Source organism: Apostichopus japonicus, chromosome 20 (genome assembly GCF_037975245.1).
Source record: "Apostichopus japonicus isolate 1M-3 chromosome 20, ASM3797524v1, whole genome shotgun sequence".
Classification (NCBI taxonomy): Eukaryota; Metazoa; Echinodermata; class Holothuroidea; order Aspidochirotida; family Stichopodidae; genus Apostichopus; species Apostichopus japonicus.
The window spans coordinates 27,770,418-27,791,407 of NC_092580.1; the positions used below are offsets into that span (position 1 = coordinate 27,770,418).

At 37.2% G+C, this 20,990-nt stretch overlaps 2 protein-coding genes across 3 annotated transcripts; one reads left to right on the plus strand and one right to left on the minus strand.

Annotated features, from left to right (window-relative positions):
- Window positions 1–7,591: 7,591 nt before the first annotated feature.
- LOC139961043 (uncharacterized) lies at window positions 7,592–9,728 on the minus strand. Its single transcript, XM_071959872.1, has 2 exons — window positions 9,593–9,728; window positions 7,592–8,847 (listed from the first exon to the last, which is right to left on the minus strand). Exons 1-2 carry the CDS (start codon window positions 9,645–9,647, stop codon window positions 7,943–7,945), a joined length of 960 nt encoding a protein of 319 aa, XP_071815973.1. The 5' UTR covers window positions 9,648–9,728; the 3' UTR covers window positions 7,592–7,942.
- Window positions 9,729–10,763: 1,035 nt separating this feature from the next.
- LOC139962117 (secretory phospholipase A2 receptor-like) lies at window positions 10,764–19,154 on the plus strand. Of its 2 annotated transcripts, XM_071962018.1 has the most exons (9): window positions 11,060–11,075; window positions 11,580–11,658; window positions 12,415–12,543; window positions 13,498–13,572; window positions 15,069–15,137; window positions 15,356–15,424; window positions 15,611–15,679; window positions 16,531–16,905; window positions 18,756–19,154. In XM_071962018.1, exons 2-9 carry the CDS (start codon window positions 11,598–11,600, stop codon window positions 19,130–19,132), a joined length of 1,224 nt encoding a protein of 407 aa, XP_071818119.1. In that variant the 5' UTR covers window positions 11,060–11,075; window positions 11,580–11,597; the 3' UTR covers window positions 19,133–19,154. The 2 variants fall into 2 exon arrangements, with proteins under 2 accessions (XP_071818118.1, XP_071818119.1); XM_071962017.1 differs by having other exon boundaries at window positions 10,764–11,658.
- Window positions 19,155–20,990: the final 1,836 nt, after the last annotated feature.

A 20,990-nucleotide genomic window follows, 5' to 3' on the forward strand; every position in this document is an offset into this window, starting at 1 on the left:
GGTATGATAATGTGTGGTTGTGATGTAATATTGATGTATAGTTTGGTGTGGTGTGAAGTATGCGATGTGATGTCGTGTGATTTGATGTGATGTGATGTTTTGTGATTTTAAGTGATATGGTGTGGTATGATATAGTATGGTGTGATGTGATATTGATGTATAGTGTGGTGTGGTGTGAAGTATGCGATGTGATGTGATGTCGTGTGATTTGATGTGATATGATGTTTTGTGATTTTGAGTGATATGGTGTGGTATGATATAGTGTGGTGTGATGTGATATTGATGTATAGTGTGTGATGTGATGTGATGTTGATGTATAGTGTGGTGTGGTGTGAAGTATGCGATGTGATGTGATGTCGTGTGATGTGATGTGATGTTTTGTGATTTTGAGTGATATGGTGTGGTATGATATAGTGTGGTGTGATGTGATATTGATGTATAGTGTGTGATGTGATGTGATGTTGATGTATAGTGTGGTGTGGTGTGAAGTATGCGATGTGGTATGATATGATACGGTGTGATGTGATGTGATGTTTTGTGATTTTGAGTGATATGTTGTGGTGTGATATAATGTGGTGTGATGTGATATTGATGTATAGTAAGGTGTAAAGTGTAAAGTGTGCGATGTGATGTGATGTGATGTCGTGTGATTTGATGTGATGTGATTTGACTTGAGATTCGGGGATGCAGATGAGTGAGTCGCTATTTATTTTACGAAATGAATTGTATTAATTAGTATTTGCGAAGAAACAAAGGAACATAACTCATCGGTATGGATAAACAAATATTTTTTTTGAACACAACCAGCTTGAAGGATAACTGTGTAGCATATATACTGGAAAGTACGGTTTAACTTTGAACTGCTCACTCCGTTTGGCTTCCCTCTAGAGAGTTTTACCGGGAGCAAATCTCGTTTCTTCTGAGCCGCTCAAATATCGCTGTGGGCTTTCACATCGTAATAACATAAATATTTGTGCATGGCCTTAACAATCTTGAAAAGGACAAGTATGTAACCGTGGAAGAAAAAGAAAAAACAACGTGTGAAAGTTTATTGCAATAACCCACGAGTTACTATAATCAGGGAGTTGTTCCATAACAACTCCCTGCTATAATACCAAATAGCGTGACTGAAACTATCTAGAACAAACTTCAGAAGATCCCCCAGAGTATAACCGGGTGAAATATCGGCGGAATTTTGAGAATATATCCAGACCCCCTGCATTTGACACCTGTTGTAGGATACTTTAATTAAAGGTTTCCCCGGAAAGTAGAACAAAACGTGAGCCCATTTTGCGGGTGAACTGATTTGAAAAGAAGATAATAGGAGAACACAGAGTGAGAAAATAAGCAAAATAATATTAGAAATATAAAACAACATGGCATTTACTGAAACAAACAGGAAATGGATCTTCCCACACGTACAATTGTTAATGTAGCAGAAGGATTTTGTGGTTTAACATTTGAAGAAGAAAAAGCACACAATATGGTGAATAGGAAGCTAGTGTTAAAATTTCTTTAACCTCCTCTAAATTTGATTGCGAATATCTTTCAACAGTAGAATTGTAATTTCAGTTTCTCTCCGGCGAAGTCGATTCCAAGAACTTGGGATTACTAAGTATTTCGAAATGAAGAATTTTGTTTGTTTTAACCTTTATTGCCCTCATGCATAAAGGTATAATACACTTTACAGTTATTAACGATTATCGTCTGCCTCAAGAATGAAGGTTCCCTGCGTTTCAATATGAACATTAACCCAAGAAAGCACCTTATTTGGCTATCCGTCCTAATATTGATTTAAAGTTAATTTATTTTCCTCCGCGACATAAGGAATACAAGCTTCAAATCAATGACATTTTAGATACTGCTAAAAACGTGTTGGTCCAAAAGGTATTTATTCTAAACCAAAAAGATCCATTGCAGAAAAATATCCTTCCCACATATAAACACTGTGTGAAGGTTTACAAGTTCCTAATCCCTGAAACTGTAAAATACCATGAGGTGATCCGACATTCTGGGACAAAGCTCCATAGGCCTGTTTGCTCCGATCATTTATATATTTGCCGAAGGGGGGGGGGGTAGTGGGGCGGGGATTCTGTGGGCTCTCTACACTACATTAGGCTATATCACCCCCCCCCCCGTACGGTTCTATTTAGAATATCCCCAGGTTTTCGGGTAGGAAGGCGGGGGTGGGGGGGGGGGATTTCTGCACAGTCACACCTGTGCCTGACACCAATGACCAATCTCAGTTTGACGTTTTCATGTCTCGTTTGGTGTACTAAACATTGTGATAAAATTCAACGCTTAAAGACAGATTTATACAGAATGTTGATACAATAATGGAGAATAATAAGTAAATCTATTACAGCCACCCACACCTCTATACACACAGTCGGCTTCATGTCTTGTTTTCGCCGAAAGAATCCCACAGGAGCATTATTTCAGTGTGTGGTCCCTGATAACGAATCTTTAAAACACGGTAAGGTACAACGAAATTATCGTAAATAAGGTTTATCAGCCGTGTATATCTGTTTTATGGCTATATGTATATGCAACAACAATTTGTTGTGGTATATGGCAGGTTCAAGAAATCTAAGAGTAACTATTAGTGCCATACAAGCAAGACTTAGGAATGTCACAACTTTTTTCTTTTTAAGTTCAAAATAATTGGTACCGACATTTAGAAAATTCATGAAACAAAAGTCTTTTAATGTCTCTAAACTTTGGAATTTTTGTTCATAGTGACATATTGATCAGCTTGGCCAATTTAGCTTCATAATTAATATATGGTGTCCTATACAGAAATGAAATTTCGTTAAGTTAACCTTACGTTTTTTTTGGGGGGGGTGGGGGTCGTTTGTGTGTGTGTGCGTGAATGTGTGTGTGCGTGTGTGTTTTTATGCTTCTAGAGCATTTTGTAGTTATTAATATACCGGTAGTCAGTTCCTGCTTCCAATAATATGAAATCAGGTTACTATATTTAAAAAAGTTTTCATGAATCTTCTCACACAGAATGAGCAATTATTAGCTTCCATGTGTATAGAAGTTAAGACCCTTTGCAATACCACCACCATGTATATTCAAAGGTAGAAGCGCATTATATAATGGATAAAGAAAAACATCAATGGTAGACTTGATCAAGTCTACGGTCTCTCGTGCACGAAGTAACCTTTAAAACGTGTTAGGCGTATCTCCTATACATGCATTGATGACTATTTGGCTGAGCTGTTTCGGGGAGTTATTTATCACAGCTGGTATAGTAACTTTATGATACTTGTAAACGGTAATGGTGGGGTTTGCTAAGTTCTCCTCTGAGGGATAAAATATTATTTTATATTCCTTTCTTGCCGTATCCGGGGTACCTCTTTGTAAAGTTACCCCCCCCCCTCCCCTGCACCATCCCCTATGTCCACTTGTGGCCCTCGGGCAAAATACTATTAATGCGGCCCGCATAACCTTGAGCGCGAGGAATATACATGAAGTATGTATACTTATATGGGAAGTTTGTATAGAGGCTTCGGGCCTGCTAGTGACTTAATATGATTTCAACGTTACAGATGGAGAATGTACTACGTTGACCTTTGTGACCTTTGACTTGACCATGTAATACAACATGCACATCTCACGGGAGTATAGCTACATCTATAATCAACGGTTATGGAACGCCGATAAGACACAATAAATACACCGTGGTCCTAAAGATTCATTTCGTGTCAACGCCTGGTTAAGAGTATATAAGTCATGATAACTGATATGGCATAGCAGAGATTCCGTACAAAGGAGATTGACACGTTGTCTTGTTTTTTTCTCCCCCTCTTCAATTTTATTTTTCTATTTCTCTCACTTTACGTTTGTTGTCACTTGTTTTGACTGGGAATTGATTTTTAGGTCATCGCAATTATTAACAATATTTAATCGTGCGGAGGATTAGAGAGTACGGTGGTCGAGTAAGGTCGCTTACTTCGACCTTATCGGCAATAATCAGTTACCACAGGTGAGGAACAGTGATGAAGTTTCCCGTCGCCTCGGGATACCTGACAAAATTGTTCATCGTGCGTGTTTTCTGTCGACTTCTTGGAAATGTAGAAATGAGAGTATAAGTCATTATCCTCCCAAACAGTCACCTGAAAGCCGGAGGAAGATAACTAACTGCGTATCTGGTCCTAGATATTATATGCCTTCGATAGCTGTAATGACGAATGCATTGACATTTCATGGACATATGGTATTTCCAATGCTAGAGACGCAGACTCGATTTGTCGCGATATACACTGCAAGTTGCTGACGATAGGAAGTCAATATAGCATCGCATTGATTTGAAGAAGAAAAAATGGGTTACGGGTTCTTTGAACCTTTTCTATTATTTCTCCTTTCCCTTTTCAAAACAATCTTTCTCGTTCCTTGTTTTCGATTGATGTGTATCTGTATATGTTCTGTTGTCAAGTAAACAAACCATTTACCAGGAAATACATCTTCTTCTTTTCTTCTGGTGATACTCGAATTAAGGTACAAAAATAGAAAGTTGGATATTTTGAGCCTCAAGTGTTTGCTTGTTGACTTTACATGGTTATTTCATAAACTAAACTAAATAAAATCGATATAATGAAACTAAATTGTTTTGTTTTTCTCACGACTGTTTGTTTCTTTTGCTAATGACCTTTTTTCTCATTCATGTATATCGTTATAACATATCACAGCATTATGTACCCTGGTTCGACACGTCAACGTTATTTTTTTTTATTTCAAACTGTCCCTAGCCATTGATCATTTGACACACAATTTCTTTACTTCTATATGTTATTAATAATAACATTTTTTCCTCCATGAAAATTGTTTACATACGTAATTTTACTTTCCGTTACTATCAGCAAATAAGAGATTGTTATGACGCCTATCACAATGTTCATCATATCACCCTACCCCCCCCCCCCAAACACACACACGCGCACCCCACTCATACGATATAGAAAAAAATTTAAATAAACATGACTATTAAAAACAGTTATCAATTTCTAGTAAACCGATAATAACTGGTATATAGGTAAATATTTAGTATCAGACTGTGCCTAACGTTTTAAGAGAGTTCCTACTCATATTCGTATATATACTGGTACAGTTATAGTTACCTCTAGGCCTACATCAGTACTCAACCTCATGGATTTTGTACTCCTGCTGGGTACTCGATGCATTTAGGATGTCTAGTATAAATACTCTAGTAAAAATAATTGAGCGATGTTGGGTACTAGTACTCAAGTTATACTCTCTACGTATTCATGAATGTTAACGGTGAATTTATACTTGTACTGGTATATACTCATGCTGCAGTTGTATACTCATTCTGTAAGTATGTTTCTCTAGCCTGGACTGCGGGACTTTATCTCGGACTCCTATCAAAATCAAAATCGTACTTTTACAAAGATTGTCTGCTTTCAACTATAATCTTGATGTGAATATGATTGTTGAGCCATGATTATGTATTCTCCATTCGTTTTATTTTTTTATTGTCCTCGTTATTATAATTATCAGTGTACAATGTCTTTACGTGTGTATATAGTTCTATTCAGAATAATCTTGAGAAGAACTTAGGGGGAAAGTTATTTGCTCTTATTGTTTTCTCCTTTAACATGCAACAAAGGCACAATATGTAACGATAAAATACATACACTTGCAACTTTTCTATGATCATAATTCTGTAAAATGTTGTTATGCGTTCGAAATATATAAATGAACGATGGAAAACGAAAAAATATCAGTCATTCTTAGAAGAATGACTGATTTTTTTTTTTTTGGTATATAACAACACAGTCGCAACAAATCCAGCATTAGACTTGTTAACAAGATTAAGTGTATAGAATTATCTCTTCATTTGAGAACTCTGATAGTGTTCTTTGATGCTTAAAGAGACATTTACAAAAATGACCCCAAACTTGCTATGGATAAATTAAAATGGTCACAATGATTAAACAGATTTCAGCCCATTTTGAAGAACCCTCTTGTAAGTTTGGGGGGAAAAAACGTTTTCATATTATTCACGACCCATAACTTTGAGAGAACTTTGTACTGCAAAATGAGTAACATAAGTTTAAGGCAGGAAGCAACTTTGACAAATGCACTGCTTGTCAATCGTGTCCGAGGATTGCGTTTTAAATATTTGAGGGCAGCATTGGACAATGTTTTTCCACGCCGGATAGGCTGTTGCGGTAAAAAGTTGAAAATTATTAGGTAATTCCTGTATAGCCCCACTAACTTTTGATCATGTTTTAAGGAAAAGGTTATTAAACAGTTGGTTATATATAGAAAACGTATTCACATTGGTAGTTTTTTTTTATTTCCTTTATTTTCATTAAGGGGGGTCTTTACTACCCTATGACGCCATTTGTTTGTATTTAATTCTAAACTAAAGTTACTGACCTAAATTAGAACAGCGTAAATAATTTGCCACGTTTAATTAATTAGCTCTGTATACTAAACTATATTTGTAACGCGGAACAACGATGCACATAGACATATAAGCTGAGCAATTTAGAATAATAGATCAATATATTGAATTATCGTTATTTTTCATGTGATATTGATTCCAAAGAGAATCGATATTAGTAACATTTTATTATATTTATCATTATATATTAGTGATATATATTCTTTTCGGATAGAAGCAAAAACACTTTTTGTTGTGATAATCAGACATATATAAGTATATGTACCAAAGTACGAATCTTTCATATAGGAAGGGGAATCCCCGAGTTGCTTTTTGTACGCTTTGTTTATAAAGTGAAGAAGCTTCAGAAGCGAAAGACATTAAGACAAGCTGACTCGAATAACGGTCATTTTGGTGCGAAACTCTCCATTTGATTACAAATCCGGTAGGCTAAAATCGCCCGAGTGTCCTTAGCTTAAATGGTGCCAAATAGCAACAAGGGATATGTTTTAGATAGCTTTATAAATAGGATTTGATATTTTGTGGCTTTCATGTTGACTTATACGTATGAAACTGAGTACATGTATATGGTGCAGAAATTGGGGAAACCGAAGCAGCAACTTAAGTCCATGTTATGCCTTCAAACGAATAGCATTCATGTGAGGAAATAAGCTTGGATTATAGAGACAAACTTAAATATGTACATCGTCTTGGTACGAAACCTTGAAAGGTGTTACTAATGACCGACGTGTCCGCAGCTTCTAGGGAAAACTTCTGCAATGCTATAAGAGGTAACATTTATTGCACAATTTAGTTTCTTTGTCAATGGGGAAAATGATATAGCTAATAAGCTCTTAGTCTGTTTATAGAATGAAAAGTAATAATCTACGGACACCTCAAACTGCCATTGTTATATATAAGACGGTCACTTGCTTAATTTACGGTTACATTTTTATATTAAAACTATCTAGGTGGTAACCATAGACGTTACAATATGTTTCAGTCTCTAATTGTCTTCAAATGATTTTTTCTAATGCCTGGAGGGGTGGAGACGGCGGTGGGGGGGGGGCGGACCATATTAGGTGACGACACAGGAAGTGAGACTCAAGAAAAGCAAAAGTCCATTATTTTTAAGTTTTCAAGCTTTTCTCGCCGTTAATGGCGACAAATATTGGCATGGCTATCATTGTATCTTATTCGTAGGGCAATTACATCTTTGTAAGGAAAGAATGTTTGACTGAAAGCAAAGAGTAAGTATTAAAGTAAGTAAAGTAAATATAGACACTTGTTTTTAGTACACATCTGGAGGAAAATCCTTTACAATACAACACTTTCCACTTAAAATGTATAGACATTTGTTCTTAGTACACCTCTGGAGGGGGTCTTTTAAACCAGTCCTGTGTATATCCCGTTCGATTACATTCTCACCGAGCGGTAGCACATCGTTCCCAGTTTTAAAGACACGTCCACCTTCAAGATGTATTTGCACTAAGAAAATTATTAAAATAATATTTATGTTTTTTGTAATCACTCTTCGTAAAATTCATCCGGTATGTATGGCGGGTCTGGAGTGGACAAGAGGAAGGATTTTGCCTCCGTTGGAGTAATGATTGGTATATTGGTAGTCCTCCGCCTGGTTGTACTAGAGAAGGACCTGAAGGGATAATTAGATTTAAATCTTGCGGAATTTGTACCCAGTGAAGTTGTTGATCCATCTGTGAGACCACTACTAGATGAGGGAGACGTGTGGAGGATTCTAGATAAAGTTGATGACTTATCATACCAACTATCACCTTTGACCTCTGTGTGAATACTTCCGGTAGAACTAGACGACACTTCCGTTGTGAGATTACCTGCGACGATTGTATTGTACTCATTAGTCGTATAAAGAGGGCGGTCTTCAGTGGCGCTGCACGAACAAGAAAACGTCCTTTCAGTAGTATGGGTTTTGTGGGCGTCGGGGGACATCTCTGTTGCAGCATTGGACGAAGAAGCCGTATACCCTGGACTAGTGAAAGCAATTGTCGATCTATTCATCGAAACTGACTTACTCTGCATTTTCTGCGTGACGTCAGAGTTCACCGTGTGTTGACTCACAGCAGATGAAACTTGTTTTACAATGTAACGAGAGCTATTTATATGGGCAGTTATGGATAAGGCAAAATCCGTTTCTACAGTCTCTGGTAGCTGTGAAGTTTGCTTAGATGACTCAGTGGTTACGGCCATGGCGTTCGTGCACTCACCGATGATCCTGGCCTTGACATCAGTAAATGTACCTTTAACAATCTCCATAGAACTAACATCTGTCGTAACTCCTCCAATTCCGAACTGACAGTTGCATACGTTACTAGCTTCTATCATCCAGTCCATACACTGATTTTGTGCATTTATTGGTATAAGATTTCCTACCAAACAGGACGGCGAATGAGTCTCTGTTGAAAAAAATACTCTCAAAAGTTTGAGCCTTGAAACAAATTTATAGTGTAGGGGGAAGGGGGTGGTCTCAGTATAAGGTCCGCTGGCCAAGTCCGGCCTATGAACGATTTCAATCCAATCCGCGTAAACCAAACAAAATCGGTCAACAGTCTTGCACTTATCTGGTGGGTACATGCGAACTCATATAGCCCTATATAGGCTAGGCTTGATCCCCCCTATATGATTGCCGTTTATTATAACAAGTACATTACTCAATGGAAGTAAAGCAGGATAAGTTTGATTCTGACTGAACGCGATCCGATCGAGGCTCTTTGTCTTTTTGGTCAAATTTAAAAGTATTGTTTCCAAAAACACTGCCAAGTATGAGTTAATGATAAAAAACCGTTAATATTTTACTAACGAAAGAAATGTTTATGTTTAATTTTACTCTGAGAGTATGAATGAAACTATAGTTAGAATGAAACAGGAGACATCGAATTCTGAAGGTTCTGTGACATCACAAATTGGACAAAATGTCCTTATCCCTACCATATGAATCTAAACGAGACCTTTTCTTTTAGCTGTATTTATATAGTTTAGAATCTATGTCAATCTATGTCAAATAAATATATATATATATATATATCCTATAGTATTATATTACTATTACCATTTTTAAGTTGTCTACACTTAATAAATTAAATTTTAACTTCATGGTCTAAAACGTAAACGTTCAATTAGATACTTTTATCGCAAACTTACCTGCGTATCCAAGCACAATGAGAAATAACCACACTTGTGAGGAACAAGGCGCCATCTTGGACAGTTTTATTAGCCTAGCAGTATGTCAAATGTATCTAGCAATGTCGCTTTCGATCCTTCTCATTCTACTAATGTCATACGGAATGCGTTGGCCTTGTGAAACCCGCATTGAATTGTTATCGAAGAGGTTGTTGATGCGTACATCTTCCTGTTCGTGCTGTGATTCAAACCCATATAATATTGATTATGACAAATGATTTTATCAATAACTCAATAATGAATCATGTTACATCAGCTTTGGCGGTTTAGACGTGACCGATGGTATAACATAAAATCGCCCTATATTTTCTTCAACCTTCAAAGTGAGTGACCTGGCAGCGGGTCACAGATGGTCGAAACCTTAATCTATTCGTGCTTTTACTTGCATATTATATGGAATGAGAAATTTGTCGTTTTTTGGTACCGGTTGAATTTCTTCTTAGTACGTACATTCGTACGAAGAAAATGAAATCAGGTATCAAAATTACTGATGTGAAATATGAGTGAGGGGACAACTGGGGCGTCACTAAGGTTCGACGACTGGGGGGGGGGGGTAGGGGGCAGGGATGGATAGCACTTTTTGCCCAACAAAAAAAATACTCTGTTTCCACAACAAAAGTCTCGAATTTCCAGTAACTCATAATCTTATACTTAAGCTACCAACTTGCGATATAAACCGTCAAAATTAAGTGGTAAAATATCACATTTTCGGAATTTAATGTAGAAATCGCATGAATGATATGTTAGGATGTTAAGATTTATCATCTTAGATGATTTTTTGGTGGGGAGGGTGGGGGAGGGTGGGGGCATGCATCAGACAGAACCATCATTCTATACCCGAAAGCATGGGTGGAACATCGCCCTGGTGAGGCATGGGTAGTTTCCGACAACTGTTTTCCAGAAAATTTCATGCTTTTCCCGACAAACAACAAACTTGGCTTCTTCGAATCGATAAAGGTCGCACAATGTTTGTAGTTCCCTTGAGTCGTATCGAATATGTATGTTAAGCATGCGCACTAGCAACCGACTTTTCGTGAACATATAGAGGATCAATATTTTTGGCAGATCGTCGAATGAAGTAGTATAACAATTAGCGACAAGAGGCATTAACTGATATTGCTGTGAAGTGAGCGCCATTGAGGGGGCAAAATTCAACTTGTTGTTTTCGTGCAAAATCGGCGAAGACTTTCTTCCAGAATCTACATATTTTCTGTATTAGATAAGCGGGCAGAGAAACAGACTGAAGATTAACAAACCAAACATTAAAGAAGATTTTGTGACAGTGGATTTTTCTTCTTTAAAGTACAATTTGAGAAGGGCACACGAATAATTCAATATGGCGGTATAAGAAGCTGCCCCCGTGGAGGACAATTTTTGAAATACAATTTCTTTAATTTGAGGAATTTTCTAGTCTGTATATTATGTGTACAGCTTCTCCTGCATCGTAAATATACTTGTGACAAACTGAAGTTATTTGCTATAGTTGTTTGTTGAATTAATATGATAATAATCGTTTTGAAAAAAAGAGAAAAAAAACCTTCAAGACATAGTTTCAAAGCAAGGATGAATGGTTAAGATATATCAAGAGGAAAAACAGTAGCTAATATCAGTTTTATTTGCATGTATATACGAAACGAACGGGAACTTTGGTTTTGTCGTTAACTGGAATTAAGGTGTTTTTGCATATAAGAATCGGGACGAATTTGCTGTCATTAACGGCTATAAAGGTCTACATCGAAGATTTTATTGCGGCACTTCTATTCTGAAAAGTCTTTGTCCTCTTCGCGTTTTCATGGAACATTTTACATCATATTCTGTTTTCTTTTGATGTAATTTAAGAAATAAATCGATACAGTCAGCTGAAATCATTTGAATCAATTATGGTGCATTGTTTAGGACCTTAAGAAAAGTAATATTTTCTTTTAATTTGTTGGCTGTCAACTCCAAGCCATTTTTTCAGAGTACCATGGCAGTGCCTTTACTCTCTTTCGTTGTCATCTGTTTGGTGTTTCGTGATTTTAAAATCGGTGAGTATAGCATCTTCGATCATGGGGGGGGGGGGGGTCAACCGCGATTTTCGTAAGAGGGGGGGGACTGCGGGGATCCCCCACCTCTTTTGAGAAAGTTTTATCAACTGGAGGGTGCTAAGGTGTAATAAGGTGCTAGATTTTGTAACTTTTGAAACAACGTTGAACTGACAATTTTGATTTTATGTTTGCCGTTCGCTATATGAGTAGAAGTAGAAGTAAAACATTATGTTATCGAACACCTTACCCCTCCCCCTCTGGTCCCCCCCCCCCTCAATAGCGAATATGTTACCACCCAGATAGTGACAGTTTCGTGTATACACGCAATAACCATATTAATACTGTACTTTGTAACGATATTAATACCGAGGTTGGCTTAAGTTTACATTTTCACTCATGGAGTTTCATCAATATAGTCATCGTGTATAGGACCTACAGAAGAAAGAAAGAGTAAAATACATTTTGTTTGAAAAAATGAGTCCAATTCCCCCACCCCCCCCCCCCCCATCCACCACCACCCCACCCCGAAAGTCTCCTGGTCGACCTGCATGTGAGTGTAATATAAAGAAGTTAATTCCAGTCATATTTTATATATCAAATTTGACAGATCAACATATTCTTCTGGATTAAGTAATATTAATTAATTTCTTCATCTCACTTTACTTGTTATAGCTCCTTTGAATCATGTTTTATGGAAGTTTTTTTTTGCGCTTTATACATATTATTTATCTCTATTACTTTCTATCTTGTTTATAGTTGTTGGTGAAAGCCAACATGACACGGCCGCACAGACTAGGTATAGAGGAACATTTAAGTGTACAAACCATGTCAAAAGCACCACCCAAACGGAATTTTCTTCTACTATCACGCCAACTGATGATGATGGTAATAAAACCAATCTCTCTGAAGATTATGCAATGGTTTCCTACTTCTATCTTAAAGTTCCAATTTGCTACAACGGCGTAAAGATTAACTTGGGGACCCGGGGGGCCAAGTGACCCCTAAAGCGAGTGACGTGCGCAATTGCGAGACCGCACTATTGCGCAATGAGATTCGGGTCCCTGACGTTGTGGGCAGCCCAGGGCTTCGAAACCCCCCCCCCCCCACCCCACTTCATTTCAACTCGTGAAGTTACACCGTGGGTTAGATTGCTTTGTATTATCTCTCGTTTAACTGCTTATATTCCCTATGAAACACTCCTGCACTTTGAACAAAGTGCTTTGTATTAAAAATCACTAGAATTGACCCTAAATATGCTAGGGAGCCAAATACATGGTCACTCGTGCTCCAACTTCAAAAACCATTATTCTGCCGCCATATTTATTCCTTACTGAGACATAACTTATGTATTATGTTAGTTAACATTCCTTGATGTTTTGAAAATAATATGGAGATTCAGGAAATTGGTATTTTCCCCAAAAATAGCGATTTTTAGCATAATAAACTTTGTATTGATGTAATTAACTTTCGATGTATTGTTGTACCGTAGTTATTCTTCCTTAAACAAGTATCAAATGTCATTTAGTATTGATCATTTATTTTGGAAACATACTTAACCTTGATTTCAAAAATTCCGAAATTAAAAAGAGTTTTTCACACAATACTATGCTAACAGTTCTGACTCTCCCAAGCAATATAGAAAAATGAGCAAAATATATAGAGAAATTAATATCGGAAATTATTTAAGAGCCAAGCTGAAAAAAGAAGAGGTTCTTCTGAAATTTTATCGAAAAGCAAGCCCTTTTCAAATAAGTTCCCGATATGGTAGTATATAAGCTATAATAGCCAACATTCACTGTCAAAGATGCAATAGGAAAATATGTTACTATCTCTCCATAGAGTCTACGTTAGGCAACGTTTACACCACACAAGATACGAAGCCTATATCCACCGCAAGAACGGATATGCCAACAGGTTCGTTTTGCCCTTTCTGGTCCAATCTTGCTGCTTTTTTTTCCCTTCTTCGGTCTCTTTTGCATTCTCTAATTTAATTCTTTACTAACTGTCTCTACGTAATGCCTACGTCACATCACGGTACCACTTTGCAAGATATGAGAACGGCCTCCTCCGCCGGTTAGGATATAGGTCTAACAACAGGATCGTACCTATTGTATCTTACACACAATAGAGAAATGAAACCTGCCTCTTCTCTCTTGCAGTGTTCCACTAGTCTCATCTAGTATCAACATATATTCCGCTCTGTCCAATGGACATAGAGCACTCTGCGCCAAGATAGACGCCAACCTACTCTAAATATATATATATATATATATATATATATTAAGTATATATTTTTATATATACTTAATTAGTAATGAATATATATATATACATTCTTTGGAAAAAGCTGTAACCGTCTTTTGTTTGGTATTGTAATAATTTTCCATCAAATTGTTCGATCGATTGTATAAAATATCGTTTTAAAACTAAACAATACAGCTCGTTGTATGTATTAACCGGATAGACAGAATGAGCACTTAATAGTTCGAGAAAACAAAGAACTCGCACTATATTGTATCTAACAGTTATTATTGTCTTTTTCTATTGATTGTGTGACTATATTGATTGTGTGACTATAGACCAAAATAGCATTAGATATAAATATATAGATTGTGATCTTCGTGTAATATGACATGTACTTAGCATGTGGAAAAATCAAGGCAAACGTGGTATGAAAACACTTCAATGAAGGACGGTTTTGATTCTTATGAAAGCAAACAAAAACATCAAGTAAGATCTACGGCATGTTCCGGCCATTAAAAGAAACAAAGTAACATATAGGTCCGTGCAATGTAAATACAAGTAAAAAATAGAACAGAAAGAATAGAACAGAAATGAAAGACTAGCTAAAATGATGTCTTTATTAAAAAGGTGTTACTCATTACTTAGCCAACTGCAGTGCAGCTATACGAAAGGCAGAATCTTTGTTATGCCGTGCACATCATTATTTAACGTCATATGGAAGAAAGCCTAAGCGTATTTATTTAGCAAGAGACATATAGGCCTATACACGAAGCTTTACACCTTAACCCAAGCATCTTCGGCCGAATTCTAGCCCGATCTTTTCTGGGGAAGGGGGTGGGGAGGGAGGGGAGGAGTGTCCCCAATTTCGCAGGTTTATATTTCTACTCAGTATATATAACAAATGTTGTTTTCATCTATTTCCGTCATCTTTTTTGTTGTTTTTTTATTGGTCTATTTAAATTTGATTTTCTTCGTGGTAATAATGTCAAGTACTCTCACGAAATGTTTGTCCAGTTTTCTTAATTTTGCTATTTCACTGAATCAATTGGGCCTGATTAACAAATCTTTCTAGAAGACTTATTTTTTTTTTGTGATCGATGACATATTTTACACTTTTGCAAATTTATTTTCCCTTCTAACATTTTCTCTCTCTATATCTCTCTCAGGTTCAACGCATTTGACCTCAACCTACGCGAACCTTGAAACCTCTCCCATTACTATGAATACTCCAACAGGTAACACAATTCTAGAAGAAGAAGAAAAAGGTCATTGTTTAAACAGTCCGATATTTTTAATTAGAAAAATAAAATAATCCTCTTCTTATGCCAAATGAACAGATTCATTCTATAGTAACTTCTATATGGATGTAACCGTACAAGTCCATTTATTAAATTCATGGGTTTGCAAATTATTTTACCTTACGCACATTTTTTTCTCTCAATATCTCTCTCAGGTTCGACACCTTTGACCTCAACCTACGCAAATCCTGAAACCTCTCCCATTACAACGAATACCCCAACAGGTAACACAATTCTAGAGAAAAAACAGTTATTGTTTAAAACAGTCCGATATTTTCCATTAAATAAAAGAGAAATAATCCTCTTCTAATGCCATTAGTATAACTTCTAAATGGATGTAACTGTACAAGTCAATTAGTTAAATTCATGGGTTTGCAAATTAATATTTTCCATCTCTATATCTCTCTCAGGTTCAACGCCTTTGACCTCAACCTACGCGAATCTTGAAACCTCTCCCATTACTACGAATACCCCAACAGGTAACACAAAAAACAGTTATTGTTTAAAAAAAGTCTGTTATTTTTCATTAGAAAAATGAAATAATCCTCTTCTTATGCCAAATAAGGAGATTCATTCTATAGTATAACTTTTAAATGGATGTACCCGTACAAGTCCATTGTTTAAATTCATGGGTTTCCCAACCACGTGAACATGCAGTTGCAATGTTTGACCAGAATAACACAAAGTTATACCAAACCAACACTAAACAGAGCTTTGTATGGGACACCTTCCGACCCGAACCCTATATGCAAAATATACTAGGTATATATCTCATGAGTAGAATTACCCTTGGACTGAGTACGAATATATACGTATTGATTCCATTATATTATAGACAAGCTAGCCGTATTTTAGGATATAATCAGCTAACGGTGGACTTATCATATCAACATTATAATTGAGGCTAAGCTTAACACCGTTCTTGACGATAACACCCCCCCCCCCCCATATATTGATCTTAATAGTGCAATTATGCAATAATCACTTGTGGTGGACGAATGAGATTACCTTATGCTGCAACAAACCGACACAAATCATCGTTTATCCCTCGTTGCATTAAACTTCATAACAATCTATTTAATCGTTTCTGGCTTCTGGTATTTTAACTATTTTACTTATCTAAAATGTTTTATCTAAATGTCTTTGTCTCATAATCTGTTTTATTTCTTTCGTAAAAGTGACGCACGGTGACTTAGGGATTTGTTTTTCAATGCGTGCGTGCAAGAATCACCCACTAAAGTACTAAAGTAGTGGCAACGCCTTATCAAAACTCAAAAAGCTGGCTTATAAACTTTAATCTTTTCTGATCTTATAATCTCTTTTATAACAGCCGTAGCCGCCGACAGAGCCTGTTCTCATCAGTACAATGCATTCTGTTACGAATTATTTTACGATGAGAAAACTTTTGCCGAAGCTCATAGGACCTGCCTAAGTCTGGGCTCTGGTTCGAATCTAGCTAGCATCGCTGATCAATATGAGAATGATTTCCTAAAGGTTTTGATCGTGGACCATTCATCGCAACCTGAAGTAGATTACTGGATAGGATTGACTAACACACGATACCGATGGTTTAACGGAAGACTGTTACTGTTCGCTAACTTCAACCAAGATCTTAGCAACTGTGTTGTTGTTAATGGGAACGACTTCTCGTGGAAGTCCAACCCATGTGAGGATACCGAAATATTTGTGTGTGAGAAAAAGAAAGGTAACGTTACTTTAAATTCCTTTTTTTCTCTCTTCATATCTGTGTTTAATATATCACGTGACAATTCATAAAGGAGGATATAATTAGCCTTTTCTTTTTAAGTCATTAGTGCAAAAATAGAACATCACTCATGAGCATGAAACTCGAACAAACTGATTCCCTCTCAACCCCATGCACCCCCCCCCCCCCCACACCTCATGTTACGTTAAGTGAGAATATAACACAGAACTAGCTTTTATTGGGTTAATTTAATTTATTTCGTCAGAGGTTTGGTGTTGTTGGCTCCAGTTGAGTTAGTTGCACTTGGCTTTATCTTTCATTATTTTGTATCTGAGTGCTTGGTACCCAGTCGTGCGGTTAGATTTAATGAATCAAATGGCTCAACAGTTAACATTTAAGGTTGTACTTGACTTCCCCGTTTTTATTGATTTATTCCCCTACCCCCTCCCCCCCCCCTCCTGCCCATTACACATACCTCTACACTTCTCGATTCGGAAGGTTCAATATCAGGCTTTCGAATAGTTGGAAAATCTCCCAATTCCATATCGATAAATCACCAAATATACGTTAATATGTATATTTGTTATTTAATCGCTGTCATTAAATTATTGCGATTTTGCGTATAATATCAACCAATGGCAAGCATTCGTGTTCATTCATGTGTAACGGACCATTGCATAGAGGATCCCTCCCATGTTAGAACTAATATTTGCACGGTTAATTCCGCGACGTTTAACTTTATATAGGTGTCGCACTGCAATTAATTGCTCCTATTGACTTACACACTAAATTCATCATTTTCCAAGTTGCATCTAAGCATTTTCTATTTTGAAATTACTAGCGATATCATAAAAACGTACAAAAAAATATGCTCAAGGGGGGCGGTCGCCCCTTAGCCCCCCCCCCCTTGGCTACGCGCCTGTATTCAATGTTTGACATCATGAACGTTTAGACTTTGAGCTAGAAGAGGCCAAAGTTTAGCATGGTGCTTCCTCCGCCCATCTGTCAGCTCTCGCTGCGGAACCTCCTTGTTTCATTCGGGATTTTATAAAATGCCGCTAAATCATCTTCTGATTTTTTTTTTTGGACCATCGGTACTTTATCTCATCCTCTTCAATATCCAAGAATCAAAAGAATTATGGTAAACAATTCACTTCAGTAGGTCAATTTAGGTTTATTTCCAGACGGTTAGGCGAACGCACACGACGCTAGTATAGTGGTATATGGTACCTATATGCGAGAAAATGTAAAAAAAGCAGGGAACGCTTGCAGGGCCAACCTAACTAGATAGTCGGTCTTATGGTATATACTTCTAGTGAATCACACCAATTATCCATAACCCATGCTAAGAAATGTCCACAGGAAATATGCGAATGAAGTGTGTTGTTTTGTTCATGGAAATTGTATTATTTATATCGGATATATATCCTTAGAATTAAGCCACACTGTGATAATATGCGCGATATAACGCAATCATCCGCTGCAGTCGAAGAGCTGCAGTGTTATCCGTTGCGCGATGACTCGAGTGCCTGCGACTTTGCTTAGAAGGTAAAATGACCGGGTAACTCTCGATAACATGCGTGCACAAGTCTTCCTAGTGGCTGTACGGGTTCCACGTACACTGTGTTTTCTGTTTGGTGATTTTTCAAGATCTAAATGCCACGTACGGTGAGCGTGAATGACGTCATGTTTTTTCTTCATCTTAAAGCCATTTGTATTCTGGTTCGTATTGATTATTCTTTATAATACTAGAATCCCCGGAGTCAGGATTTCTTTCTTTTAATGGTTGTATTTTCTCCTAATGATTAATTAACATTGAAACAATGTAGAGATATCTTGCTTTGTTGCAGGCGGTGATACACCTTGTAGTGAATATGAGTACAACGGGTCCTGTTATACGAAGAGCCTTGTTCCGGGAAGTATCATTTTTGCCATAAATGAGTGTTCCAATAATGGCGCTGATCTTCTTCAAATTGAGACATACGACGAACAACAGTTTTTAGAGGACAACGCGATCGGAACTGATGACTTGTGGTTAAATTTAAATACAACCGGTAGTAACGGACACTCTTGGTCTGATGGGACCAACATGAACTATGACTACTTTGGATCTGAGTATAAGCAAAATGGAGGGATTTGTTTTCGTTTAAACAGAGATGATGGCTGGCACTGGAATGATGATAATTGTAATTCTAAACATAACTTCGTATGTAAATGGACCAGGTAACTGCATATATGACTATAAATCATACATCAACCAACAAAGCAGAACGAAAACTCAAGTAAGGTTAAAAATATATGAAAGGAATTTTTGACGATATCAAAAGTATTATGATGACGTCATGTTTACTATAAGAAACTTCTTGACGTTACGTTCAAGATATTATTTGACTTATCATTGATCACGAGTAAGTTTGAACAAGCGAATGAACGGCGATCTATACATGAGCTTTCCTGATGACGTCATATTTCGGAGAAGAGTACGTGGTCCAAAGTGAATTGGTCGACATATAAAGTATCCTAATGACGTCATATGTTTGTGCTAAGGAGTTTCTTGACGTCACGGATCAAAGCATTATATGACTATTCTTCTTCTTCTTCTTCTTCTTCCAGTATAGTGCTAACTTCATCTTTGAAGACTCGTGCACTTGATTGACAGGTTGGCTTTGTGGACATTAGTCTAACTGGATAAGGTTTTTAAAGCTTCAGCAGATTGGGCCCCTCAGATAGATAGTTCCAATCACGTACAGTACGGGGGAAAAGACATCCTATAATAGTCTCTAGAACAATGTGGATAATGATATATGGCTTGGGTGTTTTCACATCTGGTTGGAACTTGGTGGTTCTTTGAGGTGCAGGCGCGTAGCCAAGGGGGGGGCGAAGGGGGCAGCCGCCCCCCCCCCCCCCCCTTGAGCAAATTTTTTAAATTTTTTTTAATGTTTTATATGATATCGCTAGTATTTTCAAAAGAAAAATGCTAATATGCAACTGACAATGCCTGGGAAGTGCCATTTCCTGCGATCTGGGAGGCATTTTCAGCCAAAATTTTCTTGTACGCTTCGCGCCAATCATGGTGGCGCTACGCTTAGGTAGTTTGCAATGCCGAATCTACAGTTTCGCCCCTCCCTTGGCAAATTCCTGGCTACGCGCCTGTTGAGGTAAGATATTATGCTGGATCAATGGCTACCAACTGGTTCTGCATTTTGTAGAACATTGTCAACCCTCGATATTCTATAGTCTTTCGGCTAGAGGTTTCCTACCTAGATCTTGGAGCATCGTCCCAACACTTGATGTGGGGTGGTAACGATGGAGGGCTAACATTGCAGCACGTCTTTAAAACAGTGTTTCTGTACTCCAGGATTGTAAGCTTGTGGTTTGACACTGGTATTTCTGATGTTAATATTGCGACGAAGGAAATTGAGGAAGTGTGTTGCTTTAGAGGTGAGATAATCTACCTGCTTATACCAACGTAAATCGTGAGTGATGTGAACTCCCAGATATTTGATAAACTGGACGTGCTTAAGTTCCAAACCATGGTGGGTGTATAGGCGAAAATCTTTGGTTTGCGTTTGCGAGTGATACTAATGATGATGACAAACAAGTACGCTTGAACATGAACTTTTCGACATCCTGGTGTGACGTCATGTTTTCTCTGAAAAGGTTCTTGACGTCACGAATCAAAACATTATATTATAACTAACCGTAATGTTGACAAATGAAAACAAAGACATGTTGAACAAGGCTAAATAAATGAAGGAAAGGGTTGTCGATTATATGACCTATCCTGATGACGTCATCGTGTGGAGAAGGTTACGTGATTCCAAGGAGCGTGGTCGACATAAACGTAACCTCAAGGCGTAATGTTTTTAAGGAGTTTATTGACGTCAAGGATCAGTACATTCCATAATAACTTATTTCTGGTGAAAAACGCCTATTTTGAATGAGTGTTAAAGAATAGAATGAAATCTATCGATGTAATGCGGCTAATAACTTGATGACATCATATCTTTACTCTGAGCAGATTCTTGACGTCATGAATCATTACATTGTATAACTAAATGATTATGATGAAAAAGAAATATCTT